At 42.1% G+C, this 20353-nt stretch overlaps 1 protein-coding gene across 2 annotated transcripts in view; it reads left to right on the top strand.

Moving 5' to 3' along the window:
* Positions 1-20353, top strand: part of nbeal1 (neurobeachin-like 1) — a 176409-nt gene that overhangs the window by 140449 nt on the left and 15607 nt on the right. For both annotated transcript variants that reach the window (XM_060920052.1, XM_060920051.1), the window contains 6 exons: positions 10593-10733; positions 10954-11084; positions 11298-11407; positions 11661-11778; positions 18282-18379; positions 18461-18577. In XM_060920052.1, coding sequence (XP_060776035.1) covers positions 10593-10733; positions 10954-11084; positions 11298-11407; positions 11661-11778; positions 18282-18379; positions 18461-18577 — 715 coding nt within the window. The remainder of the gene's footprint in view (positions 1-10592; positions 10734-10953; positions 11085-11297; positions 11408-11660; positions 11779-18281; positions 18380-18460; positions 18578-20353) is intronic.

The raw sequence follows: 20353 nt of genomic DNA, 5'->3' as shown, positions 1-20353 counted from the left end.
TGTCTATCTCTGTCCTTCTCTCTGTGTCTATCTCTGTCCTTCTCTCTCTCTTTCTCTGTCTGTCTATCTTTGTCTCTATCTGTCTTCCTCTGTCTGTCTCTGTCCTTCTCTCTCCCTCTCTCCTTCTGTCTCGCTCTGTCTCTCTTTCTCTGTCTGTCTATCTCTGTCTCTCTCCTTCTGTCTTTCTCTCTCTCTCTCTCCTTCTCTCCTTCTCTCTGTCTCCTCCAATAATTCTGATAATTTATGACACAATGCTGTTTACAGTACTATGATAATTACAGTACTGTGATAATTGAGAGATAATTATAACCCGATAATTATGATGTTCTGATACAATAACTACGATAAATAAATAAACCATTCAGGATCACGCTGCTCGAGGGAAATATTCAGGATGAGGTCATGTGATAAAGCAGAATTTCCGTTACCAGTCCAAAGTTCTTGGATGATTTTCCAATAAAAGCGTGACCTGATTCCTTTTATTACTCCGTCACAGCAGTTTTTTATCGAGTGATTACGACGACACGTCACACTGTTTATCCGTTTATATTTACGTTTGATGTTGTGGATCGTATATGAAAGAAGTTAGTTCATGTATTCACTCACATTATTAGCAGCTATTTAACAGTTATTCGCCGAAGATGAAGTGAATATCGGTGAAGAATAACCAAGAAGAAGTCAACGTTGTTATTTAATTCAATAATATCGGCTGGTGTTGAGTGGTCTATCAGATATATTCCATTCAGCCAGCATGATACTGAACGAGTCGAAGACGAGTAGCTGAATGGAATATATCTGATATACCATGAAAAAAAGCCAGCCAATATTATTATTATTATTATTATTATTATTATTATTATTTTTATTATCATTATTATACGGACACATTCCTTTCGGGTGTTCAACGCGTCTTTCTGTTTCAAAATTCTCTCAAAATCTTCCGTATTTAACAAACGAAGTAAACCTGGCGGCCATGTTTGTTTGCAAATTGTCACAGTCGCTCGCTAGCGCGGAAGTTTTACGTCTCCGATGTGTGACGTCATGTTGTCTTGACAACCATGCAATATCATAAACCATATTCAACGCTCATTCTCCATCGGGGAGAGTGACGTAATACACGTAGGATAAGCGATACGCTAACAATATTGCACGCTATCAAACCAAATGAACGAAACCCGCTAGAAAGGAATAGAACACGTGTTTTTATTCCATCGAACAAGTGTCCTATATGTATAATAATCTTGCTATTTCACTGAGCCTGAGGCAGATAATTGTTTTTGTATAAATGCACAGGTGATTTTTTTTTTTTTTTTTGTATTTATAAAATAATTCGTTTCAAACTTCAAAAGCGGTGTGTAAATGTAATAACGGCGCGGCGCAGACTTGTCACTTATCTACGCCGAGTCACATAAAATCCTTTGTTTTGAAATCGATAAAATAAATCACAATTCCACCGTACCTGTGAAAAGTTTTCGACCAAACTTCGCAGCATCTTTAGTGCTTTTAGGAACAGCATTTTCTTTCATGATGTGTAATTGTTCGTCACTTACAGTGACGACGCGATCGGCCGCCATTTTGCCGAGTCGAATTTCTCAACCAATCAGCGCACGCGGTTTTCTATAAGGCCAAACAAAATAATATATGTGCTTCCGGTTACCCGACCGACCCTGTAAAAACACTGTGACCCTTCAACTTTTTATGACCACGATAAACAAACTATTTCTCGTGCCCGACCCTACCTGATTGGCAGCCACTTGGTGAGTCAAACGAGAACCGCTGGGGCGTGTCATTCACCTTATGAGCGTACATCACGACCTCGGAAATATGGCGTCTGCTAACACCCCAATCGACGATGGTAGGTATAGAAATCACTGGACATCGTTGCTATAACGAATTTCAACTGATATATCATATTTGAAATAGATTATATGATGATTATTCAGCAAATGTGGGTAGGATCGATTTGTGTTGCCTGTGTGGAATTGAGGAGTTACAAGTCAATGTAGAACTTAAAAAAAAAAGTATAAAACGGTTCTGCCAATTTGTAATGATTGTGATTTGGCTGGAAGATCAACAGTTGTACAAAGACCATATGGTAAAAAAAATCAAGTAAATGACTTGGTGTGATGAAAAGATATGTACCCAAATCCAGAATCCAGGGACACATGTCCGCCCGGGGGCATTTTGAGTTATTGCCAGATTCAGAAAGTACAGTTTCTAAGCTTTCCAATGATGCCTTCCATGTGGAGATCTGACAATATTTGAAGAATGTGTGGCCTTTTGAAAGTGCATACCTCTTAAAACAGAAAAGGGAGAAAATCGCCCTCAAAGTTTTCCATCTCAGCTACTCCGGGTGTAGGGCGGGCACATAATGGTGCTCATTTGCATGACATTAAGGAAAGCCCTACCCCCTACGAGCTAGCACGATACTACTTTCATGTAAACAAAGATCACCACGTCAATTTTCCTTCCATGCAAAGTATGCCCAACACAATTATGAAGTACAAAAATAAGTCCTAAAGTATACTTTAACGTTTTGTGGTTGAAAAATTACTCACACCGTAAGAAAGAAAGATAGCACGATGATGACACAACTAACACAACGCTAGTTTCATGTAAAGCCTCGGTTACAACCTGCCGTACCGTGCTCCTACGGCCGGTCTACATGCAAAAAAACGCAAGAAACGCACGGAGGGTGCGCGTGAAACGCATGAGAGCGCGCGTGTGATGTGCTGATTTTCGAGCCACAGACCGGCCGCAGAGGTTCTTTGTCATGTCAAACAAACTCTACGGGCGCTTACGTTTTTTTCAGGTTGCAAGACAAACTTACGGCCAACGCGCATCTTTCTCCATGAACAAAAAAAAACGCAGCGATTTGGGAAACGCCAAAAATCACACGGCCAAAAAATCGTACGTCCGGTTGTGACCTAGGCTTAACCAAACCACAACACTCTCCGTTACATGCAAAAATAACCACACAGCCTTAGATTAATAAACTCACCCCATCAGAAAGAGAAACGGCGCCTTGCACACACCAATGCCTCCGATGGAATGTAATCCTAGCTTCCTTTTGGTTGGGTTTTTTTGCTAGAAATGGTTATCTCCGATGTAAATACTGTGTGTCTGTTTGCTTCGCAGTGTTTCAGCTCCTCTGCGCTCTGTTTAACTTCCTCATTCCATAGTGAAATCACACGCCTGTATGCAGCTTAAGTAGCCACGAGCTCAGCTCGTATCATACAGCTGATTGGCGAAAAAAAAAAAGACTTAAATCATCATGTGAATGGCCCATATGGTAATTTAGCCACACCCCCCAGCAGGCTACAGTCCTGACAAAAACGAGACAATTTGCAACAAAAAAATGTATGCTTTTCCAACAAAACAATCTATTATCTGAAATACTGATTGCATTCTTCAAGATCTCAACTTGCACATGATGGAAAAAAACGAAAATCACAAATTTCGAAAAAAAAATGCTTCTTTTGCGATTATCTCGGATTCGTTTCGGCCGACATGCGTCCCTGGATTCGGTCAGGCGTCACGTATATTGTGGTGCTACAGTATGTTCTGAATATATTTGTTGATTTGTAGTCTAGTTGATAACGTTTTAATTTCCTGATGTTTAGAGGTACCGTAAAATACCAAATAATAGCCGAGTTCCAATTAACCGCCGAGTTCCCTTTAACGGCCGGGTGTACGCGTGTGTTGTGACAAATAAAGGCCGGTTCCGAATACTCGCCGGGGTCTTTAAAAAAAAAAAAGCGTCCGAACGTTCTATCTAGAATCTTGAGGCCCAGCACTTTTCTGGTTTTCTGGTGTTTAAACGATTTTGCATTGCATAGTTTTCTACCGAAACAATATGAATGAATGAATGAATGAATGAATGAAATTATTTCTATAATACTGTTTACAACATTTTGTTACGTGATAATAAACATGCCATTTCAATGTTATAATCTTGGTCTACCGTAATATTTCTTGAGGAATGCAACTCCGTAACTTTTGACAGATGTCTTAGCCACCCCTTTGGGTATTCACCCAACAAAAGCCAGCGTGTGTGGTGACATTGAGGACTGCGGGTTTCCAAGGTTGGACTGCTGCTTCTGTTAAACGACCTAAATTGCCGAATGCATGCGTCAAAGCACACACTGAGTTTTATTAAAGACCTTATACCATTTCACTTGCCCTTACCCATTCGGATCTGGAAGACGCTTTACAAAAAAGGTGAGAGCGTTCTAACATGCATTTCAGTCTGCTCGCGGCCAATCTAATCCAAGGGGCCTTTTCAACAAGTAATCTGTCGTGCAAGTTGGGCAGAAGCACGCGTCAGGCAGGCAACATGTAGGCCTACAAGTCAGTAACCTATTCAACTAACTTTCATCCGAACTTTAAGTTTTCTACGGGGTCGAGCCACCGTACCAACTCACTCGGGGAATAGGCTCATATCCGCCAAATAGGGAGACGTCTTGGAGAGAAACGTGATGCAAGATGACAGTATGTAGCCACTGCAGGTCACTTATTTTTCAGCATAAGAAAAAACCCTTTGGTTTGACACTTCGCACCCTAATTATGTTGCTTCAACGTCGCGCCCTCCATGCAATTTCAGATTGACAGACATCGCGAAGCGCAAAGGGTGGAGGCTGCATGGGTGAGGGTGATAGCAAGTGACCATAACTTTGCAGAGTAATTAAATCACAGTGCTGCGCACAGACAATGGTGTGGTTTCTTGATTATTTTGTAAAGCATGCGCTTAACTAGTCATTAACAGGAAAAGGTGTGTGATTTATCCTTTATCCACCCCGACTGTGCCATGCGAAGATGCATTCTGCGTCTTCAAAATTCCCCGAAGTCGGCACCGTGCTATCTGTAATCTAACTCTAAACAAACTGTAAGTTATACTGGTTAAAAGTAGGCCTATCTGAGAATGATTTTTTTCCCCGTTTTGAGGTAGATTTTGGGGAAGGTATTTGTGAAGAAGGAATTAATCGCCTGTTCCAAATAGCCGCCTAGTCTCTAATACGTGCCGGGTCTCTTACGTGATTGAGACAAATAATCGCCCGGGCTATTATTTGGTATTTTACGGTAGTCTGACATTCAAGGTACTGGTCAATGAGAGAAACTGCTGCATGTTGACTGATTTTCTTCAAACTTGTATAGGAGTAACAAATGACCCGATAGATAATTACCATCTACCATGTTCTGAAGTTCCATGTGTAAATTTGAAGGAGCTGTCATAAAAATATATGTCAAAACTTATTATGACTCTGAAACAAATGTATACCTTGCATAATAAATTTTTGGTGGAGTAGGTCACAAAAAATATACTATTCATACTGTTCAACCTGTTATTGTGAGAATAAACAGTTGACCTTTCTGGAATTTGTACTTGAATAATCCCAAAATACAGTTGTTCATTCTGTAATTTCCCAACTCTGGGAATATGTAGATGGCACTCACATGACATGCAATGAGGTCCGGGTTCAAGTCCACCGTTCCTACCTTGGTATAATTCATCTTTCATCTCTCATAAATGGGTGCCGGTCAGTCCTGATTCAACCTAATTAGTCCGGCAATGACTATGTGGAGAAGATTCACTAGAAAAGCCCCATTCTATTATTTCCAACACCACTAAACATGCATGTAGCCAAGTTGATGATATTGATGGACATTGTGTTGGTGGTTTTGGGTACATGCAGGGACAATAATTTAGTGTGGATATGGCTAGATAGTGATTGAAATAATGCACACATCACAAGGAACTGTTTGCTCAGGGTATAAATCAGGTATTCAACACTTCCAATGCTACTCTATACTCAACTTAAGATATCTGAATTGATAATAAATCTGAAATTGGAGGAGTTTGTGTCAGTGAAATGATACATTCCTTGATTTCCTCCTGATTTAACCCTTTGGTGACTGACCCCTTGAAAATGGTTCCTCCAGGAACGATGACGTTTCAGTTGTCAAGACAACGGAAAAACTAAACTACAAGAGCATTTTGTTTTGTGCACAAGAGCATTGTGACGTATCTTTCTGTTTTTGTATTTTAGTTTTTCCGTTGTCTTGACAACTGAAACGTCATCGTTCCTGGAGGAACCATTTTCAAGGGGTCAGTCACCAAAGGGTTAAACCTTAGAGCAAATACTATGAACCATGGACTAACAGGGCTGAAAAATGAAAGCATTTGCATTTATTTTGCAACACAATTTACAAACACACAATAGGAAACTTAAATATAGGAAATTTAGTTTCTTTATTTGAAAAGAAAATGGCACGGAGCAGTTGTATTCATTAGAACAACATAAGTGAATCAAGTTTCAAATCAAATCAAGTTTATTTGTACAGCGCTTTTAACAATAAACATTGTCGCAAAGCAGCTTTACAGAATTTGAACGACTTAAAACATGAGCTAATTTTATCCCTAATCTATCCCCAATGAGCAAGCCTGTGGCGACGGTGGCAAGGAAAAACTCCCTCAGACGACATGAGGAAGAAACCTCGAGAGGAACCAGACTCAAAAGGGAACCCATCCTCATTTGGGCAACAACAGACAGCCTGACTATAATATTAACAGTTTTAACAGGTATAACCCTCAACTGTCCTCATGGGGCCGTCCTTCACAGGAGCGGGGCGATAAAACTCCGACCAGACACAGGGCACCAGGATGGATCAAGCAGGTCCGAGGGGCAGAAGAGGCCAGCATCTCAATCCCAGGATCAACATGTAACTCAGAGGGACAGATTGGGGGGGGGGAGAGAAAGAAAACACAGGTTGTTAGGTATGCCCTAAAAATGACAAGTATTAAATCTGTGTGGTAGGCTCACAGAGACGAGAGTCTTTACATCAGGCATAACACACAACAATGGCATGTTAATATGGTAAAAAATATATCATGACCTGCTCTGGCTGGATGCTTGATTGGGTGATGGGAGCACACTCCTCAGCAATGATGAGATGCAGATGGGACCCTTAGGCCTGGCCAAGACAATTCAGTTACATTTCACCGTGTCTGGGACATGCGACAGAATGTCTGACGGCCGATTCCCTGCAGGCTACGATAGCCAGTCGAGGTCTCCACCCTCTCCACCAAAAGATTTCCTGTTGACTCCATGTAACTCAGAGGGACAGATTTGGGGTGGGGGGGAGGGAAAGAAAACACAGGTTGTTAGGTATGCCCAATGTCACCTGAATAAATAGGAGCAGTATACATATTGCACCGAGTACAAGCAGGGACTCCGGCAACTAACTATGACAGCATAACTAAAAGGAGAGAGCCAGAAGGTAACACAGGCATGAGGGAGCCCCGGGACATAAAGCAGCCAGCCACTACACCGTCAACAAACTCGAGTGAGCAAGCGAGTGGGGACTGACAGCATCCATACATCCCAGTTTACCAAAACGCTGTATGTCTGAGGACCCTCCAGATCTACTCCTTTACCTCATAAACAGTGAACATTGCATTCATAGACAGAATAAGAAAAAACATGAAGCAAATATAATGTCATTAAGGCCTAGATGTTAGGCACGCACCCAGTTTTGATAAACACACAAGACATCAGTTTTAAGTATGAAAGTCCCCACTAGTATATAAAAATATATTTTGGAAATGTTCAGAACTGAAGGGATAGATCTAGGTACTGTACTGGACCACCACCACCACTCTGGCCACCACCAAATAGATCATCCACCAAAATATTCCCATTTTACCTGGAAAATGAAAGTATGCCATCATTATTAGAACAATTTATATACAAGTGCATCCTTATGTCATCAACGATATCTGATGACTAGGTTTAGTTTTGAACGAGTATTTTGCAAAAAAAAAAGTTTTCAAAGGAAACTTCTCACTTTTTCCTACCTACCCTAGAAAATTTGTCGTAAACTTTTGGGTTAAACAAATTTTTTTTTCCCCTACCTACAGTGGGGCAAAAAAGTATTTAGTCAGCCACCAATTGTGCAAGTTCTCCCACTTAAAAAGATGAGAGAGGCCTGTAATTTTCATCATAGGTACACTTCAACTATGAGAGACAGAATGGGGGGAAAGAATCCAGGAAATCACATTGTAGGATTTTTAATGAATTAATTGGTAAATTCCTCGGTAAAATAAGTATTTGGTCACCTACAAACAAGCAAGATTTCTGGCTCTCACAGACCTGTAACTTCTTCTTTAAGAGGCTCCTCTGTCCTCCACTCGTTACCTATATTAATGACACCTGTTTGAACTCGTTATCAGTATAAAAGACACCTGTCCACAACCTCAAACAGTCACACACCAAACTCCACTATGGCCAAGACCAAAGAGCTGTCAAAGGACACCAGAAACAAAATTGTAGACCTGCACCAGGCTGGGAAGACTGAATCTGCAATAGGTAAGCAGCTTGGTGTGAAGAAATCAACTGTGGGAGCAATTATTAGAAAATGGAAGACATACAAGACCACTGATAATCTCCCTCGATCTGGGGCTCCACAGAAGATCTCACCCCGTGGGGTCAAAATGATCACAAGAACGGTGAGCAAAAATCCCAGAACCACACAGGGGGACCTAGTGAATGACCTGCAGAGAGCTGGGACTAAAGTAACAAAGGCTACCATCAGTAACACACTACGCCGCTAGGGACTCAAATCCTGCAGTGCCAGACGTGTCCCCCTGCTTAAGCCAGTACATGTCCAGGCCCATCTGAAGTTTGCTAGAGAGCATTTGGATGATCCAGAAGAGGATTGGGAGAAGGTCAGATGGTCAGATGAAACCAAAATAGAACTTTTTGGTAAAAACTCAACTTGTCGTGTTTGGAGGAGAAAGAATGCTGAGTTGCATCCAAAGAACACCATACCTACTGTGAAGCATGGGGGTGGAAACATCATGCTTTGGGGCTGTTTTTCTGCAAAGGGACCAGGACGACTGATCCGTGTAAAGGAAAGAATGAATGGGGCCATGTATCGTGAGATTTTGAGTGAAAACCTCCTTCCATCAGCAAGGGCATTGAACATGAAACGTGGCTGGGTCTTTCAGCATGACAATGATCCCAAACACACCGCCCGGGCAACGAAGGAGTGTCTTCATAAGAAGCATTTCAAGGTCCTGGAGTGGCCTAGCCAGTCTCCAGATCTCAACCCCATAGAAAATCTTTGGAGGGAGTTGAAAGTCCTTGTTGCCCAGCGACAGCCCCAAAACATCACTGCTCTAGAGGAGATCTGCATGGAGGAATGGGCCAAAATACCAGCAACAGTGTGTGAAAACCTTGTGAAGACTTACAGAAAACGTTTGACCTCTGTCATTGCCAACAAAGGGTATATAACAAAGTATTGATTTGAACTTTTGTTATTGACCAAATACTTATTTTCCACCATAATTTGCAAATAAATTATTTAAAAATCAGACAATGTGATTTTCTGGATTTTTTTTCTCATTTTGCCTCTCATAGTTGAGGTATACCTATGATGAAAATTACAGGCCTCTCTCATCTTTTTAAGTGGAAGAACTTGCACAATTGGTGACTGACTAAATACTTTTTTGCCCCACTGTACCTACCCTATTTTGAAAACACAGGAAACACAAACACTACGTTCAGACTGCAACCTGAAACGACCCATATCCGATTTGTTGTGAAATCCGATTTTTTTGTTAGGCCGTTCACATTACCAATTATATGAGACTTGTATGCGATCTCCAGTATGAACGGAAAACGACCCAAAAGTGTCCCGAATGCGCAAATTGACACGTAATAAGCACATCTACGTAATACGTAAACAAAAAAAAAAAGCGCACTCTTCAAGTTTGCAAGTAAAGCATGGAGATGAGGCGAGACCTGGCGATGTGGTTTTTGTGGCGGCGGCGGAGGAACTCACACAATAATCTGATTAATGTGGGCAGCAGACTAATGAGACCGAAGGTGTCAAATTACTGGAAATTTCCAGAACAATCTTATAATCTTGTAATACAGGATGGTTTAAGTTATAAATCAGTTATAGAAACTGTTTTATTTAATCAGGCTAACAGATCAACATCCAGGTCCCTACCAAATCCACCATTAGCTTGATCAATTCTATAAAAGTCTATTTAAATTCTGAAAACTGTACAAATGTTGTTGTTTTCCACCAAAGAGGCGGGATTAGCCAACGCAGAACAGTGATGTTTGTCTCTTGTTGATGACGTGTAGGTCGCATGAATGCGACCTGTCCGGTCAGACTGCAGTCGCATGTGAAAATAACGGATATGCATCGGATTTAGGACCACATATCCAAGCGGCCTGGGTCGCATGTGAAAAAAATCGGATCTGTGTCGTTCAGATTGTCAATAACAAATCGGATACAGGTCGCATATGGGCAAAAAAATCGGATATGGGTCGTTTCAGGGTGCAGTCTGAACGTAGTCATATATTATTTTGTTTGGCCTAATCACCTGCGTATTTATCCTAAAGGCAGTTGTTCCTTCTGCAGCCTCTCTGCCACAGTTAATAACAAAAAACTGCTCGACATGTTACAGAGAAACTGGAAAGTGTAAACTCCTCCTGAAGAGTGTTCGAGCTTTACCTCTGACTGTTATAAAGTGATGACACTGGAGACTCCTGCTATAAACAGTGTGTGTGTGTGTGTAGGTATGAGAGTTTCGAGGACCCCACGGGTACGATAGACCGCTTCCACTACGGCACTCATTATTCAAACGCTGCAGGAGTGATGCACTACCTCATCCGAGTCGAGCCCTTCACCTCACTGCACATCCAGCTGCAGAGCAACAGGTGAAACACCTTTCTGTATCCCTCTGTACTCATCCCTCGCTCTTTATCTAACCCTCTGTCTCTTTCTCCTTTTAGTTTAGTCTGTTTCTCTCTCTGTAGCTCTGTGCGACAATAACAGTCTCTCTTTTTCACGTTCTCTCTCTTGCATGCTCTCTTTCTCACGCTCTCTCTCTCTCACGTGTGCTATCTCTCTTTCTTTCTGTCTCTCTCTCTGCTGTAGGTTTGACTGCGCAGACAGACAGTTTCACTCCATCCCAGCAACATGGCAGACGCTCATGGACAACCCCAACGATGTTAAAGAGCTCATCCCCGAGTTCTTCTACTTCCCCGAGTTCCTGGAGAATCAGAATGGTGAGGAACGATTGTGGGCGGGGCTTCATCCTGATGATGTCACTGTGATGTCTGTAAATGGTAGCGATGGAATGAGTTGGATTCAATTTTGGGGTCGGGATTAATTTGTTTTTTGAGCTCGTGTGTTACAAATGTGTTAATTCTCCAGAGCGCTGTCTCTCTCTCTCTCTCTCTCTCTCTCTCTCTGTGTCTCTCTCTCTCTCTCTTGGCCAGGCTTTGACCTGGGTCGTCTGCAGATCTCCAAGGAGCGTGTCAACGATGTCATTTTGCCAAAATGGGCCAAATCTCCCGAGGACTTTATTTACAAGCATCGCAAAGCCCTGGTGAGTGTCGCATGTTGATGACATCATCATCACTCTTCTTGACCTACTAAGTGGAATACGAGGCTTTGATGGAAGACCGTGTGGATAAAGAACGGTTCATGAGATGTGGGAAAGGAAGTGATCAGATCAGTCTTCCAGCGGCTGTGTAAAGGACAGGATGTGATCAGAGAGAAGGCGGCTCGTATCAAATACTTAATTTTTTTTTTGCTGTTGTTGTTGTTTTTTGTGTGTGTGTGTGTGTGTGTGTGTGTAGGAATCGGAGTATGTCTCCGCCCACCTCCACGAGTGGATCGATCTAATATTCGGGTATAAGCAGAGAGGCCCAGCTGCAGTCGAGGCCCTCAACGTCTTCTACTACTGCACGTACGAAGGTAGTCGAGCTGCTGTGTTGATGCCACGCAACACGAATGAACCCTGAGCTCCGTTCAGCTGTGTTTCTGTAGTGCACAGGGCAGCTTTACACAAATCCCCATGTGGATCAGGACACAGCCCTGCCTTTATTGCTTTTCTAACCTGTGACAACTGTTTGAATTTCTGGACTGACTGTCTGTCTGTCAGTCTGTCTCTCTATCTGTCTACCTCTGTCAGGCTGTCTTGTCTGTATGTATATCTATCTATCCGTGTCTGTCTACCGCTCTGTCTGTCTGTCTGGAGATCTATCCACCTCTGTCTGTCTGTCTACCTTTGTCTGTTGGTCTCTGTCTGTTTGTCTATCTATGTCTGTCTGTTTACCTTTCTCTGTCTGTATGTATGTCTGTCTATCCACATCTATCTATCTATCTATCTATCTATCTATCTATCTATCTATCTATCTATCTATCTATCTATCTACCTCTGTTTGTTTGTCTGTTTGTCTATCTCTGTCTGTCTGTATGTATGTCTGTCTACCTCTCTTTCTGTCTGTCTGTATGTATGTCTATCTATCCACCTCTGTCTGTCTACCTTTATCTATCTATCTATCTATCTATCTATCTATCTATCTATCTATCTATCTATCTATCTATCTATCTATCTGTCTCGGTCTGTATGTACAGTGCAATGCAATAATGAGTACACCCCCCCTGAAAAACGACATTTTTCACAGTATTAAAATGAACACACACAATATGTCCCAAACAGTTCCTTGATGATGTTTATTACACTATGTTCTTACATTATAACTCAAGCAGAAAGGTGAAAAGATGCCTTAAATTACATATTTTTCTGTTTCCGTGAAAGTGGGGTGGAGCAAAAGTGAGTACACCCCACAACAAACTCAATTACATCCAGTACATTTAATACTTTGTATGGCCTCCATTATTTGCAATGACAGCCCCAAGTCTCCTTGGCATGGAGTGCACAAGTTGACAACATTTGGCTACATCAATCTTTTTCCATTCTTCAAGGATGACATCTTTCAGAGCCTGGATGTTGGATGGAGAGTGATGCTCAACCTGCCTCTTCAGTATTCACCAAAGATGCTCTATAGCAGGAGTGTTCAAATTGATCCATAAAGGGCCGTGTGGCTGCAGGTTTTCATTCCAGCCATGCAGCAGCACCCTGATTTGGCTTATTCAATCAACTGACACACCCACCCTTTAATCAAGGGTGGGTGTGGCTGCAAGTATTTGACTGTGTGAAGACAGTTCAGTTGATTGAATGAGCCAAGTCAGGTGTGCTGCTGCATGGCTGGAATGAAAACCTGCAGCCACACGGCCCTTTATGGATCAATTTGAACACCCCTGCTCTATAGGGTTCAGATCAGGTGACATACTTGGCCATGGAATCACTCTCACCCTGTTCCTCTTCAGAAAGTCAGCAGTGGCCTTAGATGTGTGTTTTGGGTCATTGTCATGTTGAAAAATGGCACGACGACCAACGGCCCGAAGTGATGGAAGCATCTTAGCTTTCAGTATAGATCAGTACATTTGAGAATTCATGATGCCATCAATGAAATGCAGTTCTCCAACACCCGCAGCACTCATGCAACCCCACATAAGAACACTACCCCCTCCATGTTTCACTGTGGGCACCATGCATTTTTCCTTGTACTCCTCACCCTTGCGACGCCAGACTGTTTTGAAGCCATCAGTTCCAAAAAGATTGATTTTGGTCTCATCACTCCAGAGTATAGAGTCCCAGTAGCCTTCATCCTTTTCAGCATGTGCCCTGGCGAACTCTAGACGGGCTTTTTTGTGACTGGGCTTTAGGAGAGGCTTCCTTCGGGGACGACACCCATGCATGCCATTCCGCTGCACTGTACGGCATATTGTGTCACGTGACACATTCACTCCAATTTCAGTCTCTACTTCCTTAGATACCTGTTGTGCACTTGCATGCCGATTTTCCTCAACTTTTCTCATTATAAGCCGCTCCTGCCTGGGTGTTAATTTTCTTGGCCGGCCTGTACGTCTCTGTACTTTGGCTGCAGTTCCATCTGTCTTGAATTTTTGGATCACTTTTGCAACCGTGTTCTTACTGATAAGTAAGGCTTTACTGATCTTCTTGTAGCCCTCACCTCTCTTGTGTAAAGCAATAATCCGCTTTCTCAGATCCAGAGACATTTCCTGGCCATGAGGTAGGGCTGCTCGATATTGGAAAAAATCAATATCATGATTTTTTCAGTAAATATCGATATCGCGATTTTTAAAACGATATTTATACACCTTTTTTTTAAAGCCCCGATCATCAACACCCGAGGCACCGGGCCACATTTTTATAGTACAGGCCTCATAGGCTACCTGTCAACCCTTCCTGTTGTACCCTGAAACGCCTTTTACTTAAACTATTTACTGTGCAAGCGCGTACTTTGCATAGGTCCTATCGCCTGCACAAGGCTCACGTTCTCCTCACTCAACATTTCCGATCACAGAGGATGGAGCCAGCGCTGGTATTACCAGTGATTACTGCGTAACGTCCACACTGGCTCGTAGCCAGCCAAGGATAAAATCTCTCTCTCACACACACACACTCACACACACACTACAACGTAAGCTTGTGTGTTGTTAAGACACCAACATTAAACACGCACACGGACTGGCCATCGGGAGTAGCGGGAGTTTTCCCGGTGTGCCGGTGATTCAGCGTGGGCCGGCGGAGAAAAAACAAAACAAAACAGTTGCACGCTGGCCTTTAATATGATAAGCAATGTTAACAGTTTCTTAAAGAAACTGTTAACATTGCTTATCATATTAAAGGCCAGCGCGCAACTGTAATAAGCAATGTTAACTGTTTCTTTAAGAAACTGTTAACATTGCTTATCATATTAAAGGCCAGCGCGCAACTGTTTTGTTTTTTTCTCCGCCGGCCCACGCTGAACCACCGGGAAAACTCCCGCTACTCCCGATGGCCAGTCCGTGTGTGAACACGCACAATATAGAGACAAGTCCTTAAGAATTAACATACATGAAAATAGCTCAGCGGCATGTAAACATTCCCTGAAAGTGTAGGTGGCACTGCGGCTAGATGCTACGTGAAATGGCACAAGGCAAACACCATGCTTCGCTCAGTCAACAGACAAAATCCACGAACCCAGTAGTCCTCCTACTACTGTGGGTTAGTGTTCTGTGGCCAAAAACACCCTATGCACAGTCATTCCAAAACATCCCCACGAGTTGCAGGTTATGTCTCAAATACAGATATGCGTTGTGGATTAAGCGATCTATTTTCAAGCATCAGGCTTCTCTTCCTTCATCTTCCAAATGTGGACTCCGCTATCTTTTTGGCATGTCAGCATTGAAATACCATTTGCAGAGATATTTCACTCGCCATTAGGAAAAGTAAAAGCAACACATGATTAGGGCTACATGATTAGCAGGGGGGGCGGCACGGTGGTGTAGTGGTTAGTGCTGTCGCCTCACAGCAAGAAGGTCCTGGGTTCGAGCCCCGGGGCCGGCGAGGGCCTTTCTGTGTGGAGTTTGCATGTTCTCCCCGTGTCCGCGTGGGTTTCCTCCGGGTGCTCCGGTTTCCCCCACAGTCCAAAGACATGCAGGTTAGGTTAACTGGTGACTCTAAATTGACCGTAGGTGTGAATGTGAGTGTGAATGGTTGTCTGTGTCTATGTGTCAGCCCTGTGATGACCTGGCGACTTGTCCAGGGTGTACCCCGCCTTTCGCCCGTAGTCAGCTGGGATAGGCTCCAGCTTGCCTGCGACCCTGTAGAAGGATAAAGCGGCTAGAGATAATGAGATGAGATGAGATGAGATTAGCAGGGGGACACCGTTTTAAGCGCACGGAATTTTAAAAACAATGTAATTACATCTGCGTCCGTCTACATCGCGCAATAAACCCGTCCTTAGCAGAACCTACTTCAAAGCATGATGCTAGCTGCAGATGCACAAGTCAAAATCAAATGAACCCAAGTAAACATGCCGCGGCGGGCAACATTAATAACCAAATTGCCTTACCTTAAAACGCTGCCTTGACCACAGGACGACTCGCAATTATTCCACTTAAATCCACACGGTTTAACACATCTAACACAGCTAGCAAGCTGGATATGTGCTAATATTGTTGTGCTTGTTTTCTTCCGTAGATGCCATTTTTACATTACCCAGTCCCACATCCAAAAATATGACGTAAATATATGTTAATTGTATTATTATAACTATTAGCAAGCAAATCAAACAACATATTAACAAATCAATATATCAAATCACCCAACACGTATGAAAACAGAAGAACTGATTTTTTTTTACTGTTGCGGAGATATCGCAGGAGTAGAATGGATGACGTATACAAGGCTACGGTGTGCCTTAGGGGACAGAAGGGTTGTTTTACCTTACAAATGACAAAAAATCGTTTCATATCGATATTATGAATTTTGATATCGTTTGACACCAATATCGATATCGTGATAAAAATACGATATATTGCACAACTCTACCATGAGGTGCCATTGCTGACAGCAGGAAATGGGAAAGGGTGGTTTGCTTTAGGTAACAGCCTTTTGTAGCCAACTGCCTAATTAACACCTGTGTAATGACTAATTAGACTCACCTGTGGTTAATTGTTTGTTCAGGTCCACACTGGTAGCCTAAAAAGTTGCTTTACTCGGAGCCCTTCAGTGGGGTGTACTCATTTCTGCACCACACAAATTTCACTAAAACTGAAATAAAAATCATTTAAGTTATATTATTAGCCTTTGTTTTGAGTTCAAAAGCTCAACAGAACCTGTGTTTAACTTAGTCTGGGAACATTTTGGAAATATATCTTTGTGTTCCTTGTCATATTGTGTGAAATGTTACTTTTCAAAGAGGGTGTACTCATTATTGCATTGCACTGTATATCTAGACAGACAGACAGGTGGGTGTCTGTCTACCTTTCTGTCTGCCTCTGTCTATCTACCTCTGTCTGTCTGTCTGTCTGTCTGTCTGTCTATCTATCTATCTATCTATCTATCTATCTATCTATCTTTGTCTGTCAGTCTCTGTCTGTCTGTCTTTGTCTGTTTATCTATCTATCTACCTCTGTTGGTCTGTATGTATGCCTATCTAGACAGACAGACAGGTGGATGTTTGTCTATCTACCTACCTTTGTCTGTCTGTCTATCCACCTCTGTCTGTCTGTCTCTACCTATGTCTGTCTGTCTATGTCTGTCTACATCTGTCTGTCTGTCTATCACCATAAAATTAAGTAAAGTTGAAAAACAGACGAGTGATGGACCGGAGACGAGTTTTACTCAGTGTGAAGTTGAATAAATGACGCTACAGTACCAGGCGAAAGTTTTTGTGCATTCCTGTGTTAGAATTTTTAGTTGTATTGGGGGAATCTAGATGCATCATGATTGCTCCGATGTGATCCTTGTAGCACAACACACATTTGTGTTAATGTTAGTGTTCTGTACTGGCTATTATATTACACACTCATCGGCCACTGTATTAGGAACACCCAGACATCCACCTGCTGTTTAATGCAGTTCTCTAATCAGCCGATCCCTCGACAACAGCACGATGCATCAAATCACGCAGATACAAATCAAGAGCTTCAGATAATTAATGTTCACTTCAAACATCAAAACAGGAAACATTTAATTGTGATCTCAATGTGTGACTTTCTTTCACTGTGGCATGGGTGTTGGTTTGAGCCAGATGGTTTGAGTTGGTTTGAGTATTTCAGAACCTGCTGATCTCCTGGGGTTTTCACACACAACAGTCTCGAGAGTTTACACAGATAGAATGGTGCGAAAAACAAAAAACATCGCTTGAGCGACAGTTCTGTGGGCGGAACCGAACGCCTTGTTGATAAGAGAGGTCCGAGGAAAATGGACAGATTGGTTCAAGCTGCCAGGAAGGATATAGTAACTCGTATAATCACTCTTTACAACCGTGATGAGCAGAAAAGCATCTCAGCATGCAAGAGCAGAAGACCACACTGGGTTCCGATCCTGCAGCAAGAACAAGTTCTTATTAAAGTGGCCGATTTATAATAACCTACAGACTTGCACCTACAGGACTGCTTCACCAAATAAATGCCCTCATCTTTGTTCGAATCTGAGAGTGGATGATGAACAAGTCCTTAAATGCAGATTTAGATTTTAGGATGAAACACTCGTTGTTTTAATTTCCAATATTGAGAAAACTGTTTAATTTTTAAAACGTATTCGAAAACCTGAAGAATTAATCAGCTAGACCAGCTCTTAAACTTTTTTGAGAGCGCGAAACGTCAAATCAATCCCACACGCCCTTTCAGTAGAGATTTAGAATAATATAAGTAAAATCCAGGGAATAAATTAGACAGTTAATCCCTGAACGAGACGACTTGTTAGCTGACTTTGCTAAAATCAAGATGTGGGATGAGTAGAAACAAGTTCAGGACGGTCACAGAAAAGCTTTAAAGCGTCACTCTGTTAACATCTGACGTCCCACGTGTAACAAAAGGGGCTTCTCTGGTTTTAGGTGCCGTAGATCTTGACGCCATTATGGATGAGAAGGAGAGGAAGGCTTTAGAGGGAATGATCAGCAACTTCGGACAGACGCCATGCCAGCTGTTGAAGGTACAGTCGTGGTGTGTGTGGGGGGGTGCACAAGTAACGTTTTGGGTGTTGTAGTTCTCAGGTTCTTGTGTGCGTGTTTAGGAGCCGCATCCTGTCCGTCTGTCTCTGGAGGAACTGGAGAAGAGGAAATCCCGCCTGGATACGTGTCCACTTAACATCTTCGAACATCTCACCGATCTCAAGTCATTCTTCGTAGAGGTGACGGAGTTTGAATTAGAGCAATTTGTTAAAGGAGATACACAGAACCTTTTATTTTTCAATAAATTTGACTCTTGTATGCTGCATAAATGGGGAATTTTAAAAAATATATTTTTGAGAGTTAAAATCGACCACAAAGTTGGCATTCGAGCTGCCCCGCTGACCCAGCCAGCCCCGAGTGCGTGACGTCACAGCGGTAACCGGTTTTAAGGCCGAGGCCTTTTCCAGCTATAGACCAAAGTCATATAAATAACAATTTATGTTGAAAGTAAGAAATCCCATTACCGACTTGCTCAGCTAAGACTGATTTGACTTCACTGATTGTGGGTTGACGCTCGTTAAAACAGGATGGGTGTTATAACTTATGCAACATATACATGCATGCATTTTCACTGATAAACCCATTGACGCCTGAAACGCCTGCAAAAAAACGTCTGCAAATGCCTAAGCCAGTTTTTAGAAAAGGTCCACATCTGCCTGAGGGTTTTCTGAAATAAAAATAATTAATTGAAAACGCCTATGAAAAATTCAATATCTCAGCCTCTGAAGCACATAAAGACATGAAATAAGTTGCATTTAAAAGATAAAATTTTCTGCTTTTATTGGATCATGCTCATTCAGCATTAACACTAACACATTTTTATAAAAAAAAAAACAAATCTGGCATGCGTCTTGAAAATAATGACAAATCAACAGTGCTGCGTTATGCAGCAACCAGCATTTGGGGCAATGTTGCGTTATGCAACAACCGGCGTTAGGGGCAATGTTGCACGACGCAGCATCCGGCGTCAATGGGTTAAACGTAAAAGGCTAATTAAATAATCAGATGAACTGAGACAATCACATTCTGAAGCAAATTAAATAATCTTATACCGCTAACTTAAACATACGGAAGCCGAGAGAGGCCCTTCATATAATCTTTTTTTATTCACCTTGTTATCCCGAGATAACGACATAATTAATTCAGGATCTCGAGAAAACAACACAACTAATTCGAGATCTCGAGAAAACAAAACAATTATTCCGTGATCTCGAGAAAACAAAACAATTATTTCATGATCTCAAGAAAACAGCTGAGATTTCTAGCAGAGCTGTGCCCCCCTGTGGGTCAGACAACGAAGACTTAGAAATTGGCGGACATGTAACAGAGCAGAAATGGCTTTTTACGATGCCTTGAGAGAGAGGGGGGCCAGTCTTCTGCGGAGGTGCCGCGGACTAATTTTGAAATGATCCCTTATTAAAAGACTTAATGCAATCTCTCCCTGCATCAACCCCTGATCAAAATATTGCCTTATTAGGTGATCGATTATTCCAGACATTCTAATGACCAAAGTTGCGTCTATACAGAATGAGAAATAGCCCCAAAGTCAGCATATCACAAGTCTCTTGGCGCACCTGAATGAACCATTTCTCAGCTGTTTACTCGAGATCATGAAATAATTTTGTTTTCTTGAGATCTCGAAATAACGGTTTTGTTTTCTCGAGATCCTGAATTAATTATGTCGTTATCTCGGGATAACAAGGTGAATAAAAAAAAAGGATTATATGAAGGGCCTCTCTCGGCTTCCGTATAAACAAACAATGCAAGTTACGTGTATGAATCTAAATGCAGGTAAACAACGTGTTGTTTTTGTTGTTTTGTATCCAAATGAGAGTCGGAGCTTACCCGTCTGTGTTCTCGCTTCTTGAAGGCCGATCTTGTGGCCGATTTGTTTTTAAAACAATCTGACTTTCAGTTGTTCGTTCAGTTCTCCGTTCATTCGCTTCTTCCACATA

The sequence above is a fragment of the Neoarius graeffei genome, chromosome 4 (assembly GCF_027579695.1).
Source record: "Neoarius graeffei isolate fNeoGra1 chromosome 4, fNeoGra1.pri, whole genome shotgun sequence".
NCBI classification, from domain to species: Eukaryota; Metazoa; Chordata; class Actinopteri; order Siluriformes; family Ariidae; genus Neoarius; species Neoarius graeffei.
This window is presented reverse-complemented; position numbering and strand designations above follow the sequence as displayed.